Source organism: Pseudochaenichthys georgianus, chromosome 3 (genome assembly GCF_902827115.2).
Source record: "Pseudochaenichthys georgianus chromosome 3, fPseGeo1.2, whole genome shotgun sequence".
In the NCBI taxonomy this organism is placed as follows: Eukaryota; Metazoa; Chordata; class Actinopteri; order Perciformes; family Channichthyidae; genus Pseudochaenichthys; species Pseudochaenichthys georgianus.
In genome coordinates, this window is record NC_047505.1 from 38,575,834 (window position 1) to 38,601,652 (window position 25,819).

The following is a 25,819-nucleotide window of genomic DNA, read 5'->3' on the forward strand; positions in this document are numbered from 1 at the left end:
AGTTTACTGTCATAGAGAGCATTTTTGAGCCTTTTATTAAGCTGAATTTGAGAGTTTTGACTTTTTATTCTTAAAAAAACAACTCGAACATATTAATTGATTACCAAAAAGTTGCAATTGAACTGATGTTTACCAACCAACTAACTAATTGTCTTAAACAGATGCACCAGGGAGAACATGAAGAACAGGCGAGACATTTTTGATAGCCTAAACAAGTGCCTGCAAACTAATTGTCCGTCAAGCAATAACCGCCAATGGCTTTTACTATATAGATTTCCATTGTAAGAAAGATTCACAAAGATGATCGCACGTTGCACACATTCAATCCTTTGTGACCAACTTTACGGTAGTTTCGTCGGGTGGGGTCATTGTTATATCAGGTATACAGTCATATTAAATACAAAGTTCAATGGTGGAAATTCTACACCACTGAAGAAAGAGGTAAAACCTTCCCATGTCATCAATATCCTGTATTCACTAAGACAAACAATGTGGCGAAGGAGGTGTTGAATGAAACATGAAGGTGTTTCTGCTTTGTGACATCCTGAAACAAGGCTTTTATACTCATTGTTTCAGGATGAGGATTTATTTGACTCTTTAGGAGGTGTACAATTCCACCATTTCCTTTCCTCTTGTTTCCCTTTGACTTGAAACACTGTCACAACTGTCTATGAAGTCTGTCCTAAGCACAGCTATTTGAATATCATTTCCCCTGCGTTCTGTTTGTCATTCAGCTTCTATTGAAAGATGTGTGAAAGAGACTTCTGCGAATAACACACTCTTTTGTGTTTGCCTAAATGCGGTTGTTTTTCATAAGATTTATTTTTAAACATTAGAATATACAGTGGGGCAAAAAAGTATTTAGTCAGCCACCAATTGTGCAAGTTCTCCCACTTAAAAAGATGAGAGGCCTGTAATTTTCATCCTAGGTATACCTCAACTATGAGAGACAACATGAGAAAAAAAAAAATCCAGAACATCACATTGTCTGATTTTTAAAGAATTTATTTGCAAATTATAGTGGAAAATAAGTATTTGGTCAATTGGAGATTATCAGTGGTCTTGTATGTCTTCCATTTTCTAATAATTGCTCCCATAGTTGATTTCTTCACACCAAGCTGCTTCCCTATTGCAGATTCAGTCTTCCCAGCCTGGTGCAGGTCTACAATTTTGTTTCTGGTGTCCTTTGACAGCTCTTTGGTCTTGGCCATAGTGGAGTTTGGAGTGTGACTGTTTGAGGTTGTGGACAGCTGTCTTTTATACTGATAACGAGTTCAAAGAGGTGCCATTAATACAGTTAACAAGTGGAGGACAGAGGAGGCTCTTAAAGAAGAAGTTACAGGTCTGTGAGAGCCAGAAATCTTGTTTGTTTGTAGGTGACCAAATACTTATTTTACCGAGGAATTTACCAATTAATTCATTAAAAATCCTACAATGTGATTTCCTGGATTCTTTCCCCCTCCATTCTGTCTCTCATAGTTGAAGATGGAAATTACAGGCCTCTCTCATCTTTTTAAGTGGGAGAACTTGCACAATTGGTGGCTGATTAAATACTTTTTTGCCCCACTGTACATGATATTGATCAATTAAGTTAAAAATCTAAAATACTCATAGCAAGTGTTTTCAACACCTTCATTGTACACGAACAACAAAGTTAAGATTCAAAACATTTGCTTTGACATATATGCTTTTAGAATAAGTGCCCCGGTTGCAGATGATGTTAATTTAACTGCAGATTCACATAACTGCAACCTTAAGAACACCTTTTAGAGTAAACAAGGCACACGAGTAAACGCTAATTTGGAAACCAGAAGACATAACAATGAACCTTTGTAATACCTTTTATTTGTTATAATAATGTTCTGAATGTTGAGTTGCTGCTGGTAATTACAATAAAGACCATGTTTTGCTAAATTGAGGCTTTGTCTAGCACATTTGCTGTAAAACCTCCTTGTAATTAACCTTAATCATAGTGAAATATTAGTGCCTCCACATGGATAGTTAGTCTGAAGGGAAGGACATTAGATGTTGGGTATTCTGCTGTCTGTATGACACTTACTATGTGATGATGATGTTATTGGTGCTTTAGTAATGAACCCCGTTGTATACTATCTGCCATGAGAATACATCACTGTCACAATTTAGGAACTGAGGAATAATTTAGCAGTTACTGCATGTAGGGTTTCTAAGTGTTGATTATGGCATATTCATGAGTGTTATTTCAGCAGTTTGCCACACAAACTCAGCTTGTTGTTCTAAATCTCAGTGGGCTATCGGAGCGCTCGCTCTGTGATATTGACAATGCGTGAACGGGTGATTTAAAATAAACTTGTGTGTGGAAAAGGGTTCATATTGGCTAATTGTATTAAAGATAATTTATATCATTAAAATGTAAAAATAAACTGATGACATGTAAACAGTTTTCTTTAAAAAACATCCTGATGAGTGCGGTAATGAGGCTGGTATTATCCTTTTGGGTGTAATGATACTTGGCTAATTATAATTTGGTGTAGTTTCTGTGTGTTATAACCTCTGTTATCGCAGTTTGCCATATGCAATCATTTACCGTGGAAACATTAAAGAGCACTCGCAGTGCGACGGTCGGCTTCTCCGCTGTTCCTCGGGAACAATAAAGAGGTTGGGCAGTAGTTGCTCCATGGTGTGTGGTTTTCACGCTGACGTTAAAGAAACTGGTTGAGCGCCCTGATGAGGTCACAGCCGGCAGAGCTTATAAGTCGATGTGTGTCTGGAAATCAAACAGAGGTTTGGAAGCGTTCGCTCTGTTTACCTGTGGCATCGAAGGACAGAGGGCAAAGTTGAGTGAGTTGTGCCAACAGATTTATCACGAGCTGTCTTTGTTTCTTTTTGGCTTATTTTAATTGTTCGCTGTATTTTAATTTTTGACTGAATTCAATTGTTATCTGTTTTATTTATTGTTACATACTAACTCAGGATCATGCACTTTTGTGATGTTTGGACTTGCATGCCAATAGAATAACAATTCACTCATTCCTTGTTACTGCCACTTGTTCAGTTTAAGATTTCATTGGGCATTATTGTTGTGTATGCTGTCGTCCTATGGGATCACAGGAGACAAATGTCCATTTTATGAAATTGTCATAGACACTAAATGTAATCTGAATCTTATTACTTTAGATTTTTTTAAATAGCCACCTTGTGTTTCTCTTCAATTTCAGTGGGAACTGAGCAGATGATAGACAAAAGTAAACATGTAATTAATGCTGTGTTTGGATCCATGCTACTTAATGTAGGCTGGTTTGTTTGTGTTTATGGGTTTAAATGAGCTTAACTCAGCTGGAAGGTAGAATTAAAACACGGTGGAGGGATTTGTGTGTTGCTGAAGGTGGGCACGTTCTACTTTGAGAGACACGGCACCCGATTTGAGCTGCTTGGTTATATATATGTGGCGTTTGTTTTATTAAATAGTAGTCTCTGTTGTGCGACTAGCTGTTGTCCACATATAAATGAAATGAACATCTTTTGCTGAAATGCTTGTAGGGATTAGCAGCTTGCCGTAGCGACTCAGTCAGGCCGACCGCTAATGCCTGTGGCTTCACAACATATTGGATAAAGTCTCTCTTAACCCTTTAGACGTTCCTCTGTTACTCTAATCACCAAGTCTTTAAAACGGTGTTGGGTTGTATCTTTCTCACCTTACGTCTTATACTATTTCCACATGGGTCAGGATATTGCATTAAGATTCAAACATTGATTTGTATCGCCACTGATAAAGCAGCACTACATTTGGAGAACACATTTTAGGTTTGTTAGCAAACAATAAGAGTGAAATGGAACGTATAAATGCCACTTATAATGGAAGTGATTCACAGAAGCTACATTTGTTTCAACAACATAAGCAAAAGAAAGACGTGATCTCATCAAGGAAGGAATTTCTGAGTAACCAGCCTGAAGGGAACATCAGATGGATTTGAACAGAAAAGAGTCATTCTTCCATTGGACCATTTATAACAAAATGTTGCCCACTGAGATAAATTGGCTGTGACATTTAATGGAAGCTCATTGTTGAAAATGCAGGTTTTCGCCTTGTTATTTAAATGTAAATGAACACAGAGCAGGAGCCCTATTCCAACCAGCAAACTAAATTAGGAGTTGTACATGTTGTGCAAAAATACCTGTCAAGGTATTTAATCTGTTTAAACAAAATCCTTATCTGTCATAGCTGAACATCTAGGAATGGGGAGCGGGTTTACTAAAATGTATTAGCTCTGCCACGTTAGGTTTTCAGTGTGGTTTGTTAATTTGTCTGTTTGTCGGCAGGCGTAGAGAAAGACGACTGGCCGATTTCACTAACCGTGGAGCAGCACGGGCCGAGAACAAGAACCCATTACCTTATGGAGCAGATCTGAATCATGGTGCAGTAACACGCATTATTATTCGCTTATGGGAACAGCCTCAGCCGCGGTACCCTTGTAGTTTGTCTATGTATCAGCGTCTCAGTGAATAGATTTAGTCCAATTAAGAAACAGCCGCTGAATGAACAATAAACTATTAATGATGAACGTCCCAGCTGCCTCGAAACACATCATTCTTTCTTCACAACAAACTTTTCAGCAGCAATTTGAGCGCTTGTTTGTTCATGTGGAGTAGTGGCACAGCGAGTTCAATTTGAGTTTTCTGTTCATACAATAGCTATCCCAGGACCGGGGCTGTTTTATACAAGTCTGACACCTGCAGAAAGATGAGAACTAAAGAGACTTGAAGCAGAAGAACAATGTGACTGCAAGAAGGAGGAAAGCAATAAAAATAAGCACTTTATTCAGAGAACTCCAGTCATCTCAGGGGCTACAATAGAGATGGCACTTTGAGTAATAGTGTCCAAACAACAGTTTTTAGAGGCTACACCATGAGTTCTGGCTTCTGTATCTATACTATCATATGATATATTGCTTTGTCTTATAAATGTCATTTATTAAGAGGTGTTCTTATGGCTTCCTATAAGTGTTGGCTCACTCCAAAGACGTACCCACACTCAAATCAGTGCATTGTATGCTGCAGTGAAATGTTATTGTCTGACACTTTAAGTGTGTACGTTCTGTCCTTGGCCGGAGCCATTCAGCGGCCGTCTCAGTCATTTAAACTCCACGTCGTAGTGAGGCTGACCTGCTGCGATCCCTCAGCTTCCAAGGCGAGGTCTGGCTTTTCCAACCACACATCTCCACCTCTGCGTGCAACTCGGTACACCTAAGCATTTTCCTTTCGTGAGCTTCATCGACCCTCCCACGGGAGTGTAAACCCAGATTTTGCTGCTGTGTGTCTGACCACAACATCAGGCCTGGCCTTGGCGTCCTGCTCGCTGCTTCCTGTGGGATTATCCGATGTCTGTACTTAGCCCGGCTGCAGTACGCCTGCTCCAGACTAGTGTTGGGGTGGCTGTTTTTCCCCATGGTCAAAACGGATCATATATAACTCGATAGTGTTGATTAATGTTAGCCATTTCAACACGTCTGTTTTCATTTATCTTGAGATCTGAAAACCTTCAGTTTATTCCTCTATTCCTGTATCTGTTCCCCATTCAATCATACATTGAAGCCACCCGAGGGAAAAACTAAATCTCATTTCCAACAAATGTTCTTTGTTGGCCTAATATGAATAGTTCCCCTGAAGCTATAGCGTTTTGATTCCCTCTGTGAAACTGGTCGGACTTGCCTGGTTTGGGCTGGCCGGGCTTTCATTTTAGAAATTCCTCTGGGCTTCTTGTGGTTAGCGCCCATTTTCCAGTTCTACTTGTTTGCTTATGCCTTGCTATCCCTAAATTGGTAAACTATTGGTCTTCGTCGAAAATGAAATCCTGGGTCATAAGTCATTTTCGGGTTTTTTTTCATGAAGGATTTCCACAAACCTTTCATGTCGCCTCTAAAAAAAACAACCTATATACAGATCTTTTGATTAATCAATTATTGGTTTAGTCGACACAATTGTGAATTGAGTGTTAGTCGATGAAGAATTGATTTGATAAAGGACACACAAGCGCTATTACCTATTGGTGCTATAATCAATAATCTAATGTTATGAATATCAACATCGCTGCTTTTTGAAAATCCTTTCCCTGAAGCAGAGACTCCTAATCCCACCTTTCATTAATGAGGAAACACTTTCTGGATTGTGTTGAACATTTTTGTCACAAAACGACTTTATTTCATTTAGCGTGTAGTACATTTTGAACAGTGGAAATGCGGCTTTTAATATGGGCTCAGTCCATAAACAACTGCTGTCACTCGGGTCGGGCTCATACAGAAACTATGCAGGTTCCTGTAGGGTCAGGTTTGATCGTAGCTCTAATCGAGTGCATAGTCTTCTTCCATGTAGCAGTGTTATGACACACAACTGTCAGCCTTTTACACAGCTTTCTAAACATAGCAGATGTTTATTCTCTATTGTGTTCTTTTCTTCTCTTCTTCCTGTCAGGTGAGCTGTGACTGCCCCCTTTCTTTGTCTCTCCGTGCACCTGCGTGTACTGTGGGCAGCCCCGGCCCGTCGGAGAGGCGCTGTGCTCAGAGACTGCGCTGCGCTACGAGCACCCATGGCTTCTGGCCCCTCATGTCCCCCTGTCGGCCGCAGGCTCCGGCTGAAGGAGCTGCTACTCGGGCCTCTGCTGGTCTTACTGGTTTCTGGGCTGGAACCGGTTCTGTGTCAGAAGGTCTACACAAACACATGGGCTGTCCACATACCTGGAGGTCAGGAGGGAGCTGATCTAATCGCAAATAAACATGGGTTCATCAATCAAGGACATGTGAGTATTAAGAGGAACTTTTTGGCTCTTTTATCTCTTTTTGAAGATGCAGTAGTTTAATGGTCAGGTTTGATTAAAAGCTCAAAGAACTATGGCGCTTTAGACCACGGGTGATTCTAGCTCCATGTGTGGAAAATAAAGCAAACTACATTTTTACTATGCAAATGTTTTGTAGGATGCATCCGCCTCCTTAAAGATTGCATTAAAAGGAGGTCGACTTGCTGTTCCGCACTGTATAATCTCTGACTTGTTAATGTGTGCTCGTTCATGATTATATGAGTTATTTATGATTCTTTATCACTTTTATAGTTCATTTTATTGGGGTTTCCTGTTGGCTTAGTTACCAGAGAGTAATGTTCAGTGGGAGAACAGCTCGTCCTTTCCCCACAATTTCATCTGCTTTCGTCATTCCCAAGACATACACTTGAATCTATTAATACTAAATGATTAGTAGTTCCAAGTTGTATGATAAGCCAGTTTCAGTCGGGCTGTTGTGTGACTGTAGGGTGAGATATGATCACCACTAAATGACATATAGTCTGTGCTTTATTGTCACAGCAAGGATCCTTTACAGCTCTTTCAGATGTACTGATCACATATACATGTCGCAACAATATATATATGTTTCATTCTGGTGGTTTACTTGTTACTGAACCATTTATGACGATAGTCTTGAGTCACAACTGAATCTAAAACCAGGAACAGATTCAAAGTGTTATAAAACATACAAGGGCTACAAATGACTAATGACGTGCTTTTAGTGTTGACTGACAAGGAATAGCACATATTGAGCAATTGTGTAAAAAGTCGCTGAAACATAGTATGATAAGAACTTTGTCCCAATTTCATAGGAGAATGTTAATCTATAACAAAAAAAATGTGATTGCTCGTTCATGCTACAGATCTATATGTAAAAGCTGAAAAGAAAGATCTTTCCATATGTGTAGACAGCGGTGTCCAACAGGGACTCGGCAGTGGGGGAGTGTGGTGTGAGTCAACTGGGAAGATGTGAGTGAACTTTAGTCGAGCTGTGGGCGTGAACTCAAATGTGTATGACTTGGATTATAAAATCCCCCTCAAACACATTGCATTTTAACTCTATTTAGAACAATCGAAAAGTTTAGACACAAATAATCTTCCTTTTTCTTACCAACTTTTTTGTTGTTGGCATATCCGACTTTATTTGAGGACAGTGTCGGTGCAAGGTGAGAATAAAACCTGGGTATTTGTTATGCGCTGTAACTATTTGACATCAAGCTGCTCCATATGTCAAATAATCAACGCCTGGATCAAAACGGTTACAATTCCCAAACACCAGACACCGTTTGATTATTATCCTCTGACTGACAAGAGTTGGATTGAGCTAAAATAAGTTTCCAGTCAACACACTTTCTGTAAAAGGTTTGGATTATTACAATCGTTCTTGTAACATTTCCTGTTTTGCTTTAGTACAATTTACTTTTGTATCTCTTCCTGTTTGACCTCAGTGCAAACAAATTATCCTTTTATATTGTCTGGAAAGAAATGTCTGACTTTTTAAATGATGAACTCTTCAGCAGGACTAAAGGTTTGTATAGCAATGAATATCCGTTTTAGGGTTCAATGTACGTTTTTGTACTTACTCTTACGTTTTGCGGTTAGGTTACTGCTGATCCTTCTTTCAGCCCCAAACTCTTTAAAAAACAACTTTCAAAGTATATTAACAAATGTACGTACCTATGTCATACTTAAATACTAGTTTATATATCAATATTGTTTTATATGTAACATCAAACCACATGAAAGGATCATCTATTCCTCCATACTTGTTTTGAAGAAGTGCAGTGGAGTAGTTGAGTTGTAATTGGCAGATTGCAAAATATACCTTTGATACTGTCAGGCTTAAGTGTGACATTCACTAAATTAGGTTTATAAACAAAGTTTCATGAGGAATGTAAGGATGCTAAAAGTGTGCCTTTTACTTTTTCAGAAAGTGGAGAAAAAAAGCCATATCAACTGAAAACAAGCAGCTCTCATTGCAGATGTTTAATAACAGGCTCAGCACTTTCCAGGGAACCATGTTCTGCTTTGCACCATATGGTGTTTCTGGTCATGACCAGGAATGTAATGTGTGCTCTGAATCATAACACGCAGACTAGTGAGTAATCTTACTTTAAACCTTTAACTATGTATTGCCTGTGGACACCCAGGGGTCCAGACAAAATAATCACACCCAAGTACTTACAGAACTGCCTCCAGGAGACGAGGAGCTGTGTGGTTTGGCTGCTCTCAGCAACTTGCTATCATAACTTATGATACTTTGAGGGAGGGAAAACCGATATGCTTTGTCTGACTAGAGCTGGTTTGATGAGGTAGTCTTGACACAGCGTTTGAGATGGAAAAATGGCAGCGCAGGGGCCTGTCTCATGAAGAAGGCTCAATGAAGTTTGCTGCATAAATGCTGCATAAAGCCTTGAGCTCTCAAATGTGAAACATGGACTGAAGTAAAAACAGATGTTCCAGATTTTTACTGAAAGCACTTCTACGTTATTAAACCGGCTTCATAACTTATAACCCCGAGCTGGATTTTTTTTCAAATAGTTAAATAACCCCAGTTACAATTCACCAGATCACCAAGGAGCAGCCTTACCTGGCCTGGTATTTGTTCTTTAAAGATATTCATAGGAACCAACCTGTGCTGCAAAATAATCTGTTCGTTACCTGTTTGCTTATAACCATGGCAAAGGTTTTCAAAAGTAATGTCAGTTTGACATATCAAACAAAAAGAAAGAGAAGATCCTCTTTCTGTATGTGCTGGTTGTTCCTCTTCTTGAGGAAGTTCCTGTCGTGTTGAAATTAAAGATATGGTTACACAAATGAATAAAAGCTCTGGTTCCTAATCCCATAATGAAAAAAGGGCTGAAAACACTTAATATTTTCAAATGATCGATTATTCTACGGATTATTTTGTTTAATAGTTGTTGAATGTAGATGCTGTTTGCTCTTTTATTAAGTTGCCTGCTTCCCGTCGGTTGGACACGGTCAGTATTAGGACTGGCACCTTGACATGGCCATGATGAACCTCAGAGTAAATGACATGGAACAGTCACATCTGTTATGGATGCATCCTCTCTGCTCATTAACTTTGAGTTAAAGTTGGGGTATAACCACGAGTGATGACGGTATTAAAGACGCTCCTGCATTCAGGACGTCACTGCTCATTGATAAACTGAAGCCATTACCTCAGAGATGGAAACAAACAAATCTGTTATGCCCTCATTTTTTTTGCCTGAAGCTGCGAGGGAAATGAGCGTCGCTTTGTGAGCTATGCGTGGTGAGTGACTCTGTGGTGTGTTCAGGTGTTGGTGTCAGGCAGGAGAGCTGGAGGGGAGGATCAGAGACTGCAGCTGGGCAGGTTTTACAGCTCTGATGATGGTCGTTTTTTTTTAATTATCCTCGCCCTCTCTCTTCCCACTCAGACTATGGCACCCATAAACCCCATGTCTTAAACATGTCAGATTTTATGATCCATCACAATCCATCACAATCCATCACGGCACACGCAGCATGTTGTCAAGCAGGCGAAGGCACAGTTTTACTGAACACATACTTAACATTCTCATGTTGCACTCATGTTGAGTCGAACATCATTTTTTTTTATGATTTTGCGAGGATAATAGAGATTTAATTTACTGTCACGGCCAGTTTCAACTTCTGAATTCATTTGACTTCTATGGGATACGTATTCTTCTTGTTAAAGTTATACATGTTTGCTGTCAGTATGTTATTGATAGAATGTCAGGAGATAGTGATGAAAGAACGTCACAGTTAACAACAATCTAACACTCGGAGATAATCGTTTTACTGTAGAATAAATACAAGCAGAAATTGCTCCCATTTGTTTTTGATAATTACACAAGTGTAAAAAAATGCTACGGTAATTCCTTTTCTTTATTACTTAAAGTGTAATTATTCTACAGTATTATATAGTACTTAAGTAAGGTGACTCATTACCCGGAAACCCCCACATAAAGCCGCCAGTCGCCATCGAGTGTTATTGTGGTTTCTGCCGTTCCTTGTTTTTCTTTTACTATTTATTTATATTTATTTGGCTGCTGCTCTTAGTAGTAGCAGTAATGTGGCCTGTAAAACTAAAATGTATTTTTGGCCAGAGGGCCTTTTATTGGAGGTTAAGAGATTAAAGTGGGAGACAGAGACAAGGGCATTGCCTGAAATATTCGGCTGGCTCAGGGTTCGAACCGGTTTACTAGGCGTTACTTATTTTTTTTTAACCTCCAATATAATGCCTCATATTTGATAGATATTTTCTTTGTACTTTGAAGGTTAGAAACACAACAGGCTTGTCATCTGGCAGATGTGATGCATCTGCTCGTCTTTGCTGACTCTAGTTCCTAGCGGTTGGTTTGGTTTGTCGGGGCCATTAGTCGTTTGGAGTCAGCTCCCTCTTCTGTCACTACTAATCAATCAGGGCCTGAGCGCCAACGTGACAGTGGGGTTGGTCGTTTGTCAGCGAGGAAACTTTAAGGTAAAGTTTGCTGACAGTAGCAAATAATGTTAATTCCAACTGCACCAGCTGCCTCAGTTGAGTTACCCCCCCCCCCCCCCCTTTGCTCTATCCCTTGCATAGTTGTCATATCATTCATCCTTCTCTTTTTGAAAAGATAATAAGGAATACAATGTACCTGAAACTAATCAAGCACTCTGTTTAATAAATAAAAGGTTGCTGTGACCAAGGGGGTTTTCATATGGATTATACCTCTCATTTTGACTCCACTTCTACATTATAGTCCCGTTTTACAACAAGAGGAATAATTAAACCTAAGTTAAAGTAATAAAATTAAGAAATGGCTGACTCACACTGTGGCAAATGGCTATTAACTGCCAGCTTGCATCTCTGGATGGTTATTTTACATTTTAAAAGACCCTTTCTTGCCCACATCATCAGGCTTGCACTGCAGTTTCTCAGTGGAACATTTTAGAGCTATGTCTGGTTCAATTGCACCTTCATTACGCCAGTACTTAAATAAATAGGCAAATGTGATTAGAGGCACTGCTGTAAGAAGTGATTTGATATTGAGGCCTGACACGGGTTACAAAAAAAATAAAGGAGAATAAGAATCATTGTTTTTTTACACTTTTTTTTAATTGACCTGTTGGCTCGACTGTTCAAGTACAGCGCGAGATGGATTCTTTTAATATTTTTCTGATAAAAAAATCTTTTTATTGCATTTCGAGTAATGTTTGTCATTAGAAGTGGAAAGCAAAATATGTGCATGCAAATGAGACAATGGTCTACTCTGTACTGATTGTATGTACAAAGAGAAAAAATAATTACAAACAATAACAACGACTAAAGTAATCGCCTACATTCACCGCCAGCGAGCCTCATACACACAATTTCTTATACACACGATTATTTACCAGGGACATTGTTAAATTAATATATATGCATGTAATACATATGCATATCCGTACATGCATTAAAAACCTATAATCATACACATCTACTGTATGTATACACATACACATACATATGCTGCAGATAAGCTATACCAATAGCAGGTCGTTTTACAGAGTGTGCAATGCATTTAAAAAGGTTCCCAGGCTTCCTGAAATGTCCTGTTTGAGTATAGAAGTGAATATCTGATCTTTTGAAGTTTCATGCAGGACATAACGTCCGTCAACCACTGTGGATTCTTTTAATATTTGTAAGGTCACATGTCGAACGATGCTTCTCCGACAGTGGCCTCTGATTCACCATCTCTTCCATCTTGTAAGCAACTCATGAAAGTTGACGAAGCCCTGTATCAGGAAACAACCTGCTCTTTGCGATGTTGCAGGACGGCTTTCTGGCCCTACCTTTTGTTGAGCAAAGTGTTTACAGCCTTTGGGTTTGTTGCATAACTCTCGTTCAGTGTCATTGTTGAGAAACAAAGCTGCACAATGTCAAGACGTGTCGTTTTAAAGATTGTAGAATAGCACCATTTGTGTGAAAGTATATTTGTTTCCTGCTTCCTGGTCCTGGAATATGAAACGGGTTATTGTCGTTTCTTCAAGAAAAACTCAAATGATGTCAAATCTGTGACACTGTGTTTAGAGGATGCAAGATAAATCCCTTGGTTTCCATAGACGCTCTATTTGTATTAGATTGTTCATAACCAGAGGTGAAAGAGGAACAAAAGGCAATGAATAAATAAGTAATCTATTCTACTTCAAAATCAAATGTAGCACATTGTAGCACAAGCGTGTTACTTCCCTTCTTGTGAGCAGTGGTTTCTGTAACTGGTGGAGGATAAAACCGTCTGTTTGTAGGCCGCCTGCCTTTATAGCTCATTCTGCCGGTCCACCCCAGGGCTTTGCATGTGAGGGAGGATTGTGTTGGGCATACTGTGCCCCCACTGTACTCCGTGGCACCATCTTGGCCTATTTTCTCTCCTGTCAGAAGTGGTTAGACCCCTTTTTATGAAGGTTATTAATATTCTGTTCAGCACAAGATTAAAGAAGGGGCAAAAGGAGATGGATATTATCTGCAGTTCTGATGGAGTAGATGAAATGACACTCCTATCAGTAACTCATGACGCAGCACTGAAGTTGAAGGATGCCTATGTGAGGACTTCACGTTTTAATCAGCTCACAAGAAAAAGAAAATAATTTCTCGAGATATGGCGGCGGCGTGAACTTCTAATCTCTTCCTTCCACATTTGGTTGGTTTTCCCTTATATATTTTTTAAAGCTTTCTTAAAAAGAGAGACCCTTTTCCATAGGGTCTTGCACTATCGGATATTTTTCATATTAATATATAAAGTGATCATTCGCATATCTGATTCTGATTCTAATATGACTTTTGGGTTTTAAGATCCCATTTGCCTGCAAAGAGAGTAAGAATGTAAACATGTTAATAAAAGATGTATTCATCAGTTAATGTCACTTTGCAACTAGGTCAGTATTCCATTGTGCATCCTCTCGAAATTGAATAATAATACTAATAATGTTTATTTATTATAGCACCTTTCACAGAAATAGAATTCACATAGTGCTTCACAAGTAAGAACAAAAGTTCAAATGAAGACCACAGAAACATGAATACAATAACCACATGAGGCAGAAATGTAAGGTCAACATAAAAACAAAACGCAGACCACGTAGAGTCCTGAAAGGAACAAACATAATAACAGAACACATCACACACATTTCAAATAGAAATAAAAGCCAATGTAAAGAGATAGGAATAACAACACTTTAAGCTATATTTTATTATTTGAATCTCTAAAATCCCAGTCTATTCTCATATCCATCTATAATCTGCCTGTCCCTATCTGACTGTAAGCACTGGAACTGGACGTTGTTCATTCATTTGTCTCTGCCCAACTTTACACAATGTTCGTGGTAACATAATTGCTGAAGTTACACCCCATGGTCATGAGTAATGTCTCCATTTGTTCATTAATCTGTGTCATTTAATTTGCTCGATTAAATAATGTAGTTTGAACTGTGTAGTTTGCGGAAAGGGGTGGAGGCATGTTCGGTTGACTTACAATGATTTATCTTTGTTAAGTCATGAAAGTGTTCGGCAGGGACGTGCACAAACATTTCGGGGGCAGGAGCTCAAGTGAGAAAAAGGGCACTTCCCATAATAATTTATAAAAAAAAATGTAAAACAAAAAGTTAAAAATAGTTGCACATCTCTGACTTACTGACCAATTTATTTTAATACACTCACGCAATTGTTTAATACTCAACAGAATTCTACAAAATTATCATTTAACACAGAGACAACAGTCTTCTTTAGTATTCACTAAGCACAAGAGCAGACAACAAACTAGTCAAATTAATAGTTATTAAATGAGCAGCCAACAATCAAAATGATGAAGATACTGTTTAAGGACATTACAGGCAAAAAGATCGTTATGTCTGAATTCATCTATAGAGTATTTTGGCTAATTAGCTAACTCGAGGCATTGGCAGTTTAGTCATTTGTTCATCTCCACTCACCTTCAAACAAGCCAAGAAAAGCCGGCATAACATGGGACTTTAAGGTGAGAGGTGCTGCTACCTGTCTGTCTGAAGTGAATGCCGATGACTGTCCGCACCGCTGTGCAGGAGACGTGGAGGGAGGGAGGAAGGAGAGAGAGAGCAGAGAGAGAGCATCGGAACTTCAGTCTAATCTCCCGACCTGATATTTTTATTTTGTATTCAATCAATATCTTTTTGGAAAGGGAAACGGTGCGCGAACAGCAGTAGATATATATTCATTTATTGGAAAAAAAAGAAGGAAAAAAGAAAACTCATAAAAAGGGCACTTTCGTTTCTTTAGAGGAAGAAAAAGGACAGGGGCTCAAACCCACTTTGATGTCTGTGTGCACGTGCCTAGTGTTCGGGGACTTGTTTGAAGTGCTGGTCCTCGAAGGAATCACTGCAGTTTACAAATACAGGTTGCGCACTCTTTGTCCTCTCTCCTAGGTTCTAAAAATTGCACTTTTTATCTCACCGGCAACAACTTGTAATTGTCAGAATACTGTGAAGACTAGTGCTGGGGGGAAACGATTATTTCGAAAACGATTAATCGGGCGATTATTTGATCGATTAGTCGACTAATCTAACGATTATTTTTCTGTTGTTCAATTCATAAAAAACGTAATGTAAAAAAAACGTAATGTAAAACATTTTTTTTTCACGATACTGTGTCTCAGGGGATCTTAATATTTAACAAACTATTAATGTGTTATACCAGATTAACGGAAATAATCTCAGCTAACTGACGATACAAACCATGTTTACCAAAACAAAACACAAGTCTCATAAGAAGCATCTAAATGACCCATGAGCGAAAAATGCTAACGGACATTGGCACATAACTCAAGATAAAAGTACCCTTATTACTTATCGTAGCTGCACATACAAGATATCCGATTAAAGCTGAGACTCCACAGATTATGTAGGTATATAGTATCATCACTGAGTGATCCGGACTCGCGACAGGGGAAGCAAATACAGTCATCACAACACGTACCTTTACAGAGCTTCTAGGGAGATCGTCTCACCACCGTAGCTGTCAATCTGATCAAAAGACGTGTTCAATGGCATTAAAATGAGAAAAAACACGGCTGAATCGGTTAATCCATAGGTTTTTAACGTCTATGTATAAAAAAATGATTGAATTTATAATCCATAATTCCTTTTTATGTAAAAATCGGAGAGCAAATGCTAGCTGCTAATGGTAGCCACCACAGCTAGCTGCCACTTTAAATGTTCCAACATAGCCGTTGTGCTTGTGTGATATGCCAACTCCATTTGGCAAAGACTGCAAATGACAAGATCTTAAAAATATTCCCATGCTTTTGAAGACCTAGGGCGAGATGTTTTCGTTTGAGGGCTTCGTGCGCAATCCTGTGAGGAGGAGGTGGTAGCCGTTTCAGTCTCCATTGTGTTTGAAGTGCGATTGCGAACTGCTTGTTGCTTTGGGTGACCCACGTGTGTGTAGCGACACGTCGACGCGGAAATATGTCGTCGACGATATTTTGAAGTCGATGCGTCGCTACAGCACTAGTGAAGACATCATTGTATAAACTGCAACACCTCCATTGAGAGGCTCTGCTAAACCGTTCTTCCTGTGCGAACTGATAAGTGCTTCTCTCACATCTCTCAGTTGAAACTTTATTGAAAAGTACAACCAGAGTAAATCGGAAAACACCAGAAATGAGAGGCTGAAGGTATGGACACCATAATTGGACTCTAGAGAAGTGAAGCAATTAACTGCGGGGAAATAGGGATTTGATGGAAAATCTTCTGACGGGATATGATTGGCCCAGAGATGATGAGGAAGACGCTGCCTGCTGACTGCTGAGATGAGCTGCTCTGCATGATTATGTAGAATCCCACACAGGTGTTTCCTCACTTTTGTGCTGGTTTGCCACCGAAACATCTGCCAGAAGCGAGAATCACCAACGCCTTCACATGAACTTTTCAAGACCTCTTTGCTTCTCCGCCTCACCGTAGCCTCCTGACGCGATGCCAGCACGTCTTTCATCTAACTATGTAGCAAAGAGTGAAATGCACTTAGAAAAATGTCACAAACTGTGGCTTATTTCTGTTTTTCCTCCAGCTGCATTGAAATGAAGAATAGGATTTACTCAACTCAAATGCACTCTTGTCAGTAAATCTGCCCACATGAAAATGGAAATAGCCTTTTAGGAATTAATTAACATTGAGAGGGTTTATGCTTATTTCTGCCATTTATTATTTGCAATCTTTAGTGCTCTGAAGGTGAACAGAAAGATGTGTTTTACGATATTCTAATGTACACAAAAGGAACAATAAACTGTAGAAGCACAGAACATTTAATATATCAATTACATTTTATGGAGAGATACTTTAAGGGGGATTAAACATCGTTAGATCATAATGAAAATGAGGAATTCCTTTTCATAGCTACACAAAAAGCCCTTCATCTTTTGACAAAAAACAACCATATGATTTTTGCAATATTCATAGATTACTGATTCTGCCCTCTTTAATTATTAATGATATCTAGTGTATACGTCAAACAAACTTGAATAAAAAAACACCTATTAAAACGCCATCATGGTTTCTATTCATCCATGATATGTTACTTTACCCTGAGGGCCTTTCAGGGTCCTGGAGTCAAACACCTGGCTCAAACACCCCAGCTATATAGATCGCCACCTCTAAATATTTTATAATGCTTAAGCATGTTTTGTAGGCTGGTTTACTTGTGCAATATCTTCATTAATCTTTCACGCACCCCCCTGTGTACTGCGTCTCTGGCCTACTTTAGCCAATGAGAGCTGATGTCTCCAACAGAGTGTGCAGCCCCGTAGAGTGTAGCACGTCCCGCTGGAGATGGTGCTGCTTTGAAGTGCAGTAATGATAGCGCTGCAAACACAATCCAGTCAGAACGGTTGGATGCCGGCCCTTGTTTGGTGCGGACCCATTAAGAGGCAGGGCCTTTCATGCAGAGAAAGATGGTCTCTCCTCGGTGTGGTTGATCAGCAGCAGAGTGGCGCATCTCTGCAGCCTCTTTGGTTCCTCTGGCTTTCGTCGTTGTGTTGCTGTCGATGAGAGAGCCTCCCTTTATTCCTCGCCCCGGCCTCTCTCTCTCCAAGTAGACTCAGATCTCACTCCATCTCACTGCAAGCTTCTCTTCTTTGGAAGATAATGAACTGCATCGGGGACTTTTGCTTTTCACTCTAGTGGTCGACTGATATGGAGTATTTTTTAATGGTCGATATTAAGAGAGCTGTGCTGCAGTTGGAATATTTTGTTTGTATTTGATGAAATACACATTTAATCATAGAAACAAATGAGGCAGTCAGCTTATTTTCAGTTTGAAAAAAGGGACGAAATAAATACATAACCACATGTGAAAAGTAGGTAAATAGGGTTGAAGCGCACTTAACAACACACTTTCTCAGCAGATAGAAGCATCTCCATGTTTCTGAGAGACAATAACAACTTTATTTTAATAAAAAAACAAAACAGCAATGTTAGTATATTTGCTCTGTGTTAAGAGGAAGATCTTTGGTGCTAATACACCCTCAACAAATTATAAACCACGACAACATCATACACAAATAACTGATCCAGTGTGTTAATTTAAAATGAAGTATCCTAAATGGTAAAATGAAACCTCAATTTATCTTCTGTCATTATTTTTAATTTGTATACCATGCTCAAAATCACGTATGTTGTTGTTTTAACTTGAAGCATTGTAATGCAGTTCAAATAGGAAATCTTTGCAAATAGTTGAAGTAAATAAGAAGCTGATGTTGCATGTCAGAAATTCAAAACTCATCAAGGTGAACCTGCATTTATAAATGATATAACACACTGCAATATAGATGCAGATGTTACTGTAGTCTACATGATTGCGACTATGCTGGTTTTGGTACATGATTTCAAGATAACTTGAACAAGATGAATGTATCAAACAAAAGCAGAGAGGTTTGAAATGACCTAGTTAAAAGACAAAGTACCGAGCAACGATCTTGAGTTGCTGTCATCCATCTGTCGCACCTTCTCGGTGTCAACAAACAAAACAGAATCACGCCTACACACTCCTTACCGCATAACAAGTTGGGCAACGGAGAATAGTCTTTGATCCACCTTTAGCTGTGGTATTCTTGCATCGAAGCAATTATGTCACAATGTTGGGAAAAAGCAATCTGATTTATTATGTCGAAGTATGAAAAGATCCCAGTTGATGTGATGCACAGTAAGCCATTTCTGGTTACATCTTTAGAAATGTTATTAAGCTACATTTTCAGGCATTTTTTTACTATAGGCTTATGTGTAGATATTGCATTTTTGTAGATAAACCTTTCTTTCTAAAATAAGAAATCTGATGCAAATAGCCTGAAGCACGAGATGTGGGTCAGGACTTTCATTCCAGCTCAGCCACTGATAACATGTTGTTATCCTTGTGTATCTTTTTAGATTAAGTTAATAACAAAAAGGCAACTGCATTAGGTCAAACCAATAATTACCATCTAAAACCTGCCCCACCAGGCCATGCGAGAGGAGCAGTGCATCATAGTGTTCCTGGAAACATCCTGACACACATGTCTGGCTTCACTCCTTCTCCTTAAAAAACATCCCCCTGAAGATAAAGGAGAAAAGTAACAAACTGGTCAGCAGGAGGCCCCCCCCCCCAGCCCAGAGCAAAGGAGCGAACACCCAAACAGCCGGGGGTCCTGGGAACTGCAGCAGCGAGGAGTCATTACCCAGCGCTCCCACAGAGGAGCAATGGGGGCTGGGCTGCAGCCGAACCACACACAGGTCACAGCAGCTGTAACAAGAGCCAGATGTGCGGAGGGGACGTGAACATACTTGGACACGCACCTCTATCTGGTTTTTAAATATGTGCATGCTCTCATGTACACACGGAGAGAGTGAAGGACGAAGTGTTTTAAGAATGTCGGCACTGGAATGGAAATAACTAAATTGTGTTTCTTTAATACGAGATAAATATAGTGATGGCAGTTGCTTGCCGTTTTTGATAATCACATTTTGGCTTCATTTTTATAACAAAAAAAATTACTGGACTGAAACACTTCAACAAAACAAACAACCCTCTTGTGGGTAAAGTACTTGTTTAATGCATTTTCTATTATTATGCCTGTTGTGCAGCTTACACACTTAAACCTGCAGGGAGGCGTGATGCTCAGCGAACGATCTTCATTATCATGGTTTCAGTTGTTGTTGAGCAGAATCAGTGACAAAGAAAAGCCATTACTGACTCTGTTATCTGTGACGTCATACATCACTTTGAACAAATATCTTTGGGTTTTTAACTTTTGGTTGAAGAAAAAAACAGATTTAAAGATGTCCTTGTGGTTTGAATGACCAACATAATCACAAGGCCTTTAACTTTGCAAAGAAGGCCATAACAGTATCGACAGTGTAGGCTATAAACCATAAGCTAACGTTTCAGCATGTCTTGTTTAAAGATTTAAAAACCTTTTTGCTATTCAATTCACGTTGCTTGTTACTATTTAAAGACAATCTTTTATATTTACAATCCTATAATATTTACATTAAGGACTATAACCACAACATCCCTAGCTCAGGCCTGTACAGAATATTGTACAATCTTTCATGTCACCCCCCAAACTTAACCCTGTTTCCAGTAATTTGGCTTTTATTTAACTATTGAACAAATGCAAAACGCCCGAATGAAATCCAGCAAAAATACAGAACAATTCATTCCAATTTAAAGCGTTTAATGTTTATTTGGTCATCGATTAGGATGCCATAGAGTATTCCATATAAACTTGAATTAAATGTTTTATGATGAATTCGGACCCTGCAATAACAGTATCAATCTGGGTGGGAAAAAATGACCACAGACCACTTGGCGGAGAGGAAGCAGTGTGGGGCAGTTAAACAATGCACTTAACCATCTGCTCCAGCGGCCACAAGATAAGACGGTGGTTGTTCTGGGCAGCTTCCAGGTGGGAATCTGTCACAAACCAGGATGTTTGCCAAAATAATGTACACAGGATTTATATTGGTTAGTCCATAATGATTCCTTAAGTTTAATAAGATATTTCTCTGTTTGAATTGTGACGGTGCTCGCAGCAGGAGCCACTGTTAGAGCGATCTGATCTGAGTTGGTTTTGGTTTGTTTGTCTTGTCTAGAGCACAGAGCGAGGACAGGACGCTCCTGTCTCTGACCCGACCCAGCCTGTCCTCGTGCTCTCCACACGCTCGCAGACACGTGCACACACACACACACGCACACAAACACAGACGCTGACCCTGGAGTCGGGAAGGTCGTTTGTGATGCAATTTCACAAAGAGTGAGGGTTGGATCTGATAAGCCCTTTTTACAAAGAAAACAATCAGGTGAATGTTTTAAAGGCCTGTAACCAGCCTAATGGAGAATGCACTGTGGGAGGAATGCAGCATTTGGGAGGAGCTTTTTTTTTTCTTCAAGTGTTTTTTCCCCCGTTGGTAACACGAGTCCTGCTAAGTTGTTACAGATCTGCCGTTTCGGAGCTGTTGTGTTGCAGTGTAGCAGAGATGCTGGATTTAGATTTCACGCCAGGTGTCCTTATCACAGATGGAGTTAGTTTAGCTACGTATGCTGGGGGTGAAAAAAAAACAGGATTCTATGTGTGAGGAATCTGCTTTTGTGCTTCTCGAGTTTGAACATTCGAATCATGTATCATAATTATACTGTCATGATGTACATGATGTACAGTTTACAGACGCGCAAATGTTTTCTGTGTGGTCCACACACACTCTTTTCTTTGCAGTGTTATTGAATTAGAATCTGAGGAACATCTTGTTTCTTTCATCAGTTTAATCTGTTTTTTCTTCCGCCTGAATGACCTCAAGATGTCAATACAGTTGCTTTTATTCACATGCCTTGAAAGAAATCTTGTCAAAATACTGTTTGGCACCACATAGCTGATCTGAATATCAAACAAACAAACACCTCTCTCTTTCTCTCACACCTCTTTAGAATGCATTTTTTATAGCCCTTCACACACCAGGCGGTTTTCTCCTCGCAGCACTGCACTTGGAGTAGGTGCCTATTTGTTTTTGAATGTCTCCAGTAATGTTTTGGTAACCTGCCATCTTGGCAGAAAATGTTCATAAATGCGCTAGAGTTTTTTTCCCTTTGAAATTTGAGTGGTTGTTCTTGCAGGATGTTATATCATCTGTTTTATTGATGTGACAGTCAGGTCTGTGTGTGTTCTTCAGATTCAATACAATTCAGAGTGGCACACGCTCAAAATTTTAGGCTATCTAATCTATCCATGTTGCATAGGAAGTAGGATTAATCATGCCTGTGTACAGTATCAGTGGTCGCCGTGTGTGCGTTTGAACGTTCATGAATATTTTATTGCTGATGTCGGCTATGCATCAATGAGTTGCAGTTTCCCCCCCACCTCATCAGATGTTTGTGAAATTGAATCCCTGGTGCCTGCTATTGCAAACGGAGCTCATCTTCTTTATTGTGTGTGATGATTTTGCAGACTCAATTTAATGCCTTATAGAGTCGATTTATAACCGTGGGGGGTTTGTTATCACTATGTTGTAGGATTGGGAAATGATGCGGAATACATAACAGTTTTTTGGCTCCTGGGAGAAAGACTGTGCAGCAATTGTAGAAAAAAGTAACTTATTTATGGCAAGGGAAATATGGTTAATTAATATTACAAAGGTATGGATAATTTTATAATCCAATATTTATTAGACTGACTCCTGTATGCATTTTTTTGCATATGTATATGGCTGCAACTTATAAATTCCATTATAAGATCAATTGTTAACATATTATATCGTTTGAACTATGAATTGTTACAAAATGGTTATAAATTCCCTCTATCAGTCAAGGTGACCTAATCAAAGTATACATACATTTGGTGCACATAGCAAGTTGGGAAGTACCTTTTTATATTTATGATTAATATTGATAACAGGTACATTAATTTACATTTGTCATTTGTTTTCGAAAGCTGTACCCATTGTTTGGAAATGCTGGAGTTTGAATTCCATGAATGATGATGCATAGCAGTGCATGACATTAAGGATTTTGGGCCCTGTGGGCCATCTAAGCTAATTTACAGATGGCCCTGAGCCCAATAGAGATTGCCCTGAAAAATGCGAAATGACGCACGAAGGGTTTGGGGGGTCTCCCCCTAGAACATTTAGATTTTTGCAGGTCTTAGATGCTGTCGGGTGCATTCTCTAGACTGAATTATAAGATGAACCACCACAATATTATATTGTACAATTTCAATTTTATTCTTCATTTCACTTGTTTGTTTGCACAAGTTCTTGTTTGTGTTTGCTCGCTTGCATGCCCTGCATAGCTATAATAAATACTTAAGTTGTTGGTCAAGACACTTTCCATCTGATGAAGGCAAATGCCTTCCCAGATGTAAACATGTAGAAAACATTACATTCAGTTATAACCGCCAAATCAAACATTATTTACACTATTATGGCCCTGTTAAAAAATGTTGTAATGTTATCTACTGTTAGTCTGGGAGACCTCAAGTGTACACTGGCCTGCAGCTCAGTCTTTCTCTTCTTCTTTCCAGGTTGTTCACCTTGCTTTGGTGGACTAAGAAATATTGTAATACACTGACTTGAAATGATTTGATCGTTAGATATTCAGCATCAGAATCCGTAACAAATTGAAATTCCCGCGAATCGGAAGCTGACCGAGCAGACCCGAGCAGCAGTCGAGAGGAGCCGAGCACATCCGCGAAGCACACAAAATGGCGACGTCCATGAAAAAAGACGGGTTGACCGACTTTTGGCAACTTTCATCGTTTTCCAACCAATTTGAGCGCTGTTAGGCACTGACACGTCTCCACAAATGCCATAATATCAATCAATCAATCAATGTTTATTTATATAGCCCAATATCACAAATGTTACATTTGTCTCAGTGGTCTTCACAGTGTGTACAGAATATCAGTATGACAATATGACACCCTCTGTCCTTAGACCCTCACATCGTACAAGGAAAAACTTCCAAAGAAAACCCAGTTTAAAGGGAGAAATGGGAGAAACCTCAGGGAGAGCAACAGAGGAGGGATCCCTCTCCCAGGACGGACAGACGTGCAATAGATGCCGTGTGTAAATTGAAAAGATAATACATTTGCAACATAGGTAGTCCAAATGTTTGGAAATGCATGTGTGTATAATAGGAAGATGAATCCACGAGGATATCCATCCAGGACCTATGATCCAGGACCACAGCCACGACTCAAGATCCAGCGCTCGCGATCCAGGACACAGGACCGCAGGATCATCCATGACTCCGGATCCCAGCGTATATAGACACCAAAAAGAAAGACATTTGGGGAAGCTGGGTTAATCGGAACATGAGAGTACACAGGTACAGACAGAGAGAAGGAAGAAGTAAGGGGCTGAATCTAATCAGCCCTAACTATAAGCTTTATCAAAAAGGAAGGTCTTAAGCGCACTCTTAAAAACGGATAGGGTGTCTGCCGCCCGAACACAAACTGGAAGCTGATTCCACAAATGTGGAGCTTGATAAGAAAAGGCTCTGGCTCCCATTGTACTTTTAAAGATTCTAGGAACAACCAACAACCCTGCATTCTTGGAACGCAATGCCCTATAATAGAATAGATTGCCCGATCGGGCAACCAGCAGGTGAGGCTTCATTGCCCGAGCTAAATACTAGATTGCCTCGGGCCATCGGGCAGTCGTTAATGTCGAGCCCTGCATAGTATACAGTACATGTTATTGTACACATGCAATGCATCTGACGTTAATATTGGCCCAGGTGCCCACTGGGCTCTCACACCCTGCCATATTTAACACAGTACAGAGGAAACCAACTGCGCAGGAAACACTGAAGAGGCTGTTCTATGAGGAGTGTTCATCTGTTTGGTTGTTTCTCTGAAGGCTGCTTCAGTTCAGGGAAAGCTACCAATGTTTTGGACAGGATACTGTGGTGGCTATCGTCGGTGAGCCTCAGGGACCGGCTTTTCTCCCCAGGGCACGAGTCCAGACGTCCACTGCTGTGGCACGGTGTAGAAACTCCAGCTGAGAGTCTGGTGCCGGCGTTCATTGACGTTCCAATACGCAAAGTAAACCAGGAGAACTGCAATTATGGTGGAAAGAGCTGAGGCTCTGAGGGAGCTTTCCCAGCGAGTGGGTTCATGTGTTTAGTCCACAGAAAAACCGTCAGCCTCCTACTGATTTACAGACCTTAATAGCTGTTTATGAAAAAATCTGTCTCTACCCCCAACCCAGCCTGGAGCCTTTTATTATCCTTAATTTGGTACCAGGTTGCCTTGTTCGTCTATTTTGGGACTGTTTCCCATTTGACATGTTGTCCCAATTTACTCTCAAGGCTCAGGGTTTCTTTAGGTTACTGGAAACATTGTTTTATGTATTTCACGATTACACACAGGGAGAATGAAAGGCAACCACAGACTAATGTGTGCCTTTAACAGTGCCTAATTCATTATCTACGCCTTCTGTATATCTACAAGCAGGAGAAAAGTGGAACAAATGTGGTTGAACAGAGATTTAGGGAATATTTTTGTTTGGATACTGCTGTTGGACTATAGGAAATGATTGCGGCCGGCCTTCCTGTCATTGTTAGAGCCACCATGCAGTAGCAGTAGCAGTGGTGGTGGTGTGGTTTTGGCAGAGTGCTGAAACCAGCAGCTGTGGGACTCAGCTGGACACAGTTGTTGTGTTCAGAGCTTGAGACTGTACCGTACTATTTCAGAGGAATGTTCCTCTCTGTGAGTAGTGTGACCTTAAATGTCACCACAGGACACACACATGAACATCCACGCATAGAGACACACTTATCTGGAAGAGGACAAAGAACAGGAGAAAACTTTGTGTTACTGTTAAGCCCCATAGCCCCCGCCGAGGAACCTGTGTCTCAGGGCTTCTTAACATTTAACAACCTATTAATGTGTCATACCCACTTAACGGGAAGAAACTCGGCTAACTGACGATATGAACCATTTTTTGCTAAACGAAACACAAGGGTAATACCAAGCCTCTGAATTAGCCTGA

General features: G+C 39.8%; 1 protein-coding gene across 4 annotated transcripts in view; it reads left to right on the forward strand.

Moving 5' to 3' along the window:
* furina (furin (paired basic amino acid cleaving enzyme) a) overlaps positions 1-25,819 on the forward strand; it is an 86,334-nt gene that overhangs the window by 1,484 nt on the left and 59,031 nt on the right. For 2 of the 4 annotated variants that reach the window (XM_034112349.2, XM_034112367.2), the window contains exon 2: positions 6,448-6,772. In XM_034112349.2, coding sequence (XP_033968240.1) covers positions 6,563-6,772 — 210 coding nt within the window. In that variant the 5' untranslated portion in view covers positions 6,448-6,562. Of the gene's footprint in view, positions 1-2,718; positions 2,821-6,447; positions 6,773-25,819 lie in introns of those variants that run through there. The other 2 variants (XM_034112360.1, XM_034112341.1) reach the window with 2 other exon arrangements.